The sequence below is a fragment of the Triticum aestivum genome, chromosome 7D (assembly GCF_018294505.1).
Source record: "Triticum aestivum cultivar Chinese Spring chromosome 7D, IWGSC CS RefSeq v2.1, whole genome shotgun sequence".
Taxonomy (NCBI): domain Eukaryota; kingdom Viridiplantae; phylum Streptophyta; class Magnoliopsida; order Poales; family Poaceae; genus Triticum; species Triticum aestivum.
The window spans coordinates 62,196,488-62,199,758 of NC_057814.1; the positions used below are offsets into that span (position 1 = coordinate 62,196,488).

The 3,271-nt window shown below is 40.9% G+C and overlaps 1 protein-coding gene and 1 pseudogene across 1 annotated transcript in view; one reads left to right on the plus strand and one right to left on the minus strand.

Moving 5' to 3' along the window:
* LOC123167654 (DNA repair protein RadA) overlaps nucleotides 1–1,747 on the plus strand; it is a 9,844-nt gene extending 8,097 nt beyond the window's left edge. The window contains exons 14-15 of the mRNA XM_044585486.1: nucleotides 59–131; nucleotides 1,453–1,747. Coding sequence (XP_044441421.1) covers nucleotides 59–131; nucleotides 1,453–1,623 — 244 coding nt within the window. The 3' untranslated portion in view covers nucleotides 1,624–1,747. The remainder of the gene's footprint in view (nucleotides 1–58; nucleotides 132–1,452) is intronic.
* Nucleotides 1,748–2,588: 841 nt separating this feature from the next.
* LOC123171647 (uncharacterized) lies at nucleotides 2,589–2,739 on the minus strand (annotated as a pseudogene).
* Nucleotides 2,740–3,271: the final 532 nt, after the last annotated feature.

Below are 3,271 nucleotides of genomic sequence, written 5' to 3' on the forward strand. Positions count from 1 at the left end.
TTGTCTATATTTCTTTGTATCTGTTTAATGAAGTAACCCTTTTCCTTCTTGTTTTCAGTTTCTTGGAGTTTCCTATCCCAAATGATATTGCATTTATTGGAGAGATTGGCCTTGGTGGTGAACTTAGAACTGTAAGTTTATATGTTTTTCTGCTTTGTGTGACCATTGTTGGCTGTGAATATTCTTAGTTGGTACTTTTGCGGCTTAAAGGAAAGAGCTTGTGTTTGACGAGGAAAATGTGCCTTCGGAAGATAAGGAATATGTTAATTGGGAAATAGGAAGCCTATAACAGTGCTTAGGAATTGTACCTCCGATCATTCAACTGAAGCCAATAAATTTTACTACCACCAGTAAATTTTGCAGAGCCATGGAGCTATTTGACACGTTCATGAGAGAGAGATGTATGGCCCTACTAATCATGTTTTCCAACAACTACAGTGCCCTGACCCAGAAAACAACTTAATTAGCAAAAAAAAAATTAAATAATATCGTGATACGATATGTTGCCCTGGAAGAATTTGCAACGCTATCAAGTACTCCCTCCGTCCCGTAATATAAGATGTTATTATATCTAATATGTGAGTACATTGGATGTAATACATCTTATATTATGAGACAGAGGGAGTACCTGTTAGCCATTTATTGGCTTATATGCTTTTCCTAATTATGCAAATGCATGTTAGAATGGCTAACCTTTTGCTATACCTGATTATGTACTTTTCGTTTATGGATTTCATACATGGCAAAAGTGCAATAAATCTTTTGGGTCAGGCAATTTACCATAAATTTATTTAAATGGATATTGGTTTGTAAAATGTAAGTGCACAGTTAAAAAGTGACGCCACAGGGGGAAGAACCTCCTCGGTCTTAATTAAGCAGAGCGTGTGACAACCCGCCATTGCGAGCACGGAGGCTCAAACGCGGGTGGACAGGAGCCCGCCCATGCCAGCTGGGCTATGCCTCTGTCCACAATGCACAATAAAACAATCTGACCGTCATCATTTTGGACATTATTTTTGCTAGATGTCTTTTAAGATGTATTTCCTAGATACATCGTGAATAAATGCTAGTGGACTTGACCACCCATCTGATACTAGTGTTGCTAGGCGTGTCAAGTGGTCATGCATAAACAAGGAACTAGACTTTTGGAAGAATGATGTGGAAATGTGTAATGGATGTAGAAAATAATAACATGCATTAGCTTTATTACGGAACATACTTGGCATGCATTACTATTGGAAGTAGACCCTATGAGGCAACAGTCCCCTATCAATCTGTTCTTTCAGTTTGCACTATATACTCCAATCTTGACTGAAATGACAGAGAAATAATATGTCGCAAGGAAATGTGCATTTGCTTATCCAACTTTATTTTGTAGGCTTTTTTGTTGCTTATGTTAGCCTGTTCTAACTGCAATGTGTGGTAATGTTTCTTTCATTTTTGCTCTTTAAGGTGCCAAGAATGGATAAGCGGGTGATGGCTATCGCGAAGTTGGGCTACAGGAAATGCGTCGTCCCCAAGACTTCAGAGAAGCTGCTCAAACCTCTCGATCTCGATATCCAGATCTTGCCCTGCAACAACCTGAAGGAGTTCATAAACACAGTGTTCAGGCCAGAAGTATGATGTTGCATCCTGGCAGCGTGCTCTTCTTACAACTAGCTGATTGACTGACTGTAGGTTTTTAGCGTGTCTAGGTCCATTGGTCAACAATATAACTTGTTTGTGCATTTGAAGTGCCATTTTTGCACCTCAACCGATCAAATCCCCCAGCCATTTTGTGCATGTTCCTTTTGCTAGGAACCATGGCTCACCATGCTCGCTAGTCACCCCTCCATGCATGCATGAAGTAAATCTTTTCCATCCCATCCTGGTTATATATATACTCCCTCCGTTCCAAAATAGATGACCCAACTTTATACTAACTTTGTACTAAAGTTAGTACAAAGTTGAGTCATCTATTTTGGAACGGAGGGAGTAGTTCTGTTTGCCTTTTGTTGCATGGGTTCAGGTTCCACGATGGTTGACAATGAAAGGTAAGGTAAGGAATCTTTTGTATTAACCAGGGTCCTTATTCTTGTCATTTTTAGGGCTTCTTTAGTTAAAAGGATTTTACAAACTTAGGAATATGATGGAAAAAGAGTAGAAGATAAATGTCATGATCTGTGGAAACCTACAGGACTGAAAACACAAGAATTCCTCATAGCCTATGTACTTGAAGCTTTATGCTGTAACAATGACAAACTATCTTGTTCTATCACATGCCACATTGCTAAGTACCACTACCAAAGAACATAGTCTGACTTGCAAACTTCTGAAAAAAAAAACAGTAGAAAATTTGAATTCAATTTTAAGCCAGAGGCCTTCAGTTGAAAGCCTTGGTTAGCATTTGGTTTATAAGTCAGGCATGGACTTTTAGGCATTTGATTTCACTAATAAAAAATGTTTAATATGCACATGATTAAAGGCCCTAAAATCCATGCCCTGACTGAACTACTTTATCTGATCGAAGCAAAAACTAAGGTAGAGCAAAACCCTTGACAAAGTTTGGTTTCAAGTCAAGATTTCAAATTTTGATATTGAATTTGTAGGGCCTTGCCCTCTCCAAGGAGAGGGGGCCCTTTCAGAAATTCTCAGTGACCCATGAGGGCCAAAGAGGGGGTTTGGAAATAGTTTTCAACCAGCAATTGACGCGCCTCGGTATTACCTCACTAGCTGCGTCATTGCCCCAAGCGCAAAGATGACTTCTCCCGTTCGCCCACGGCCCCGTCTTTATACCCAGCTCCATCCCGTCCACCCCACTCTGTAGCCGAGGTGGGACTAATTGTGACGACCAGCAACAAACCGATGTAGCTCACGGGACTAAGCTAGCAAACGTGGGCCGCTTCTCTGCTCGCACCTTTTCCACTGCGTAGGAAGAATTTCAGCCCATGAGTGAACGTGCTCTGCTCACAACTTGCTGAACGTGGGACCTAAATAAAAAAGTAAAAGAAATGGTGAACGTGGGCCTAGGGAGGTGGCCCATCGAACACATACTCAGCCAGACCGATGGTTAGCATCTCTTGAGTGTGCCCCTTCTGCATCTTATGGAGCAGTCATCAAAGAAATTCTAGAGCGGTCTTCGGACTTTCATTTATGTAACATAGTTCATGAATTTAGGAGCTCAAATTTTGAAGCTCACAAACTAGCAAAGCATGTACTTTCTCTCGGGGATGGCCGTCATGTTTGGTTAGGTCATCCTGGGAACCTTTCTTTCGTCTCTATAAACATCGTG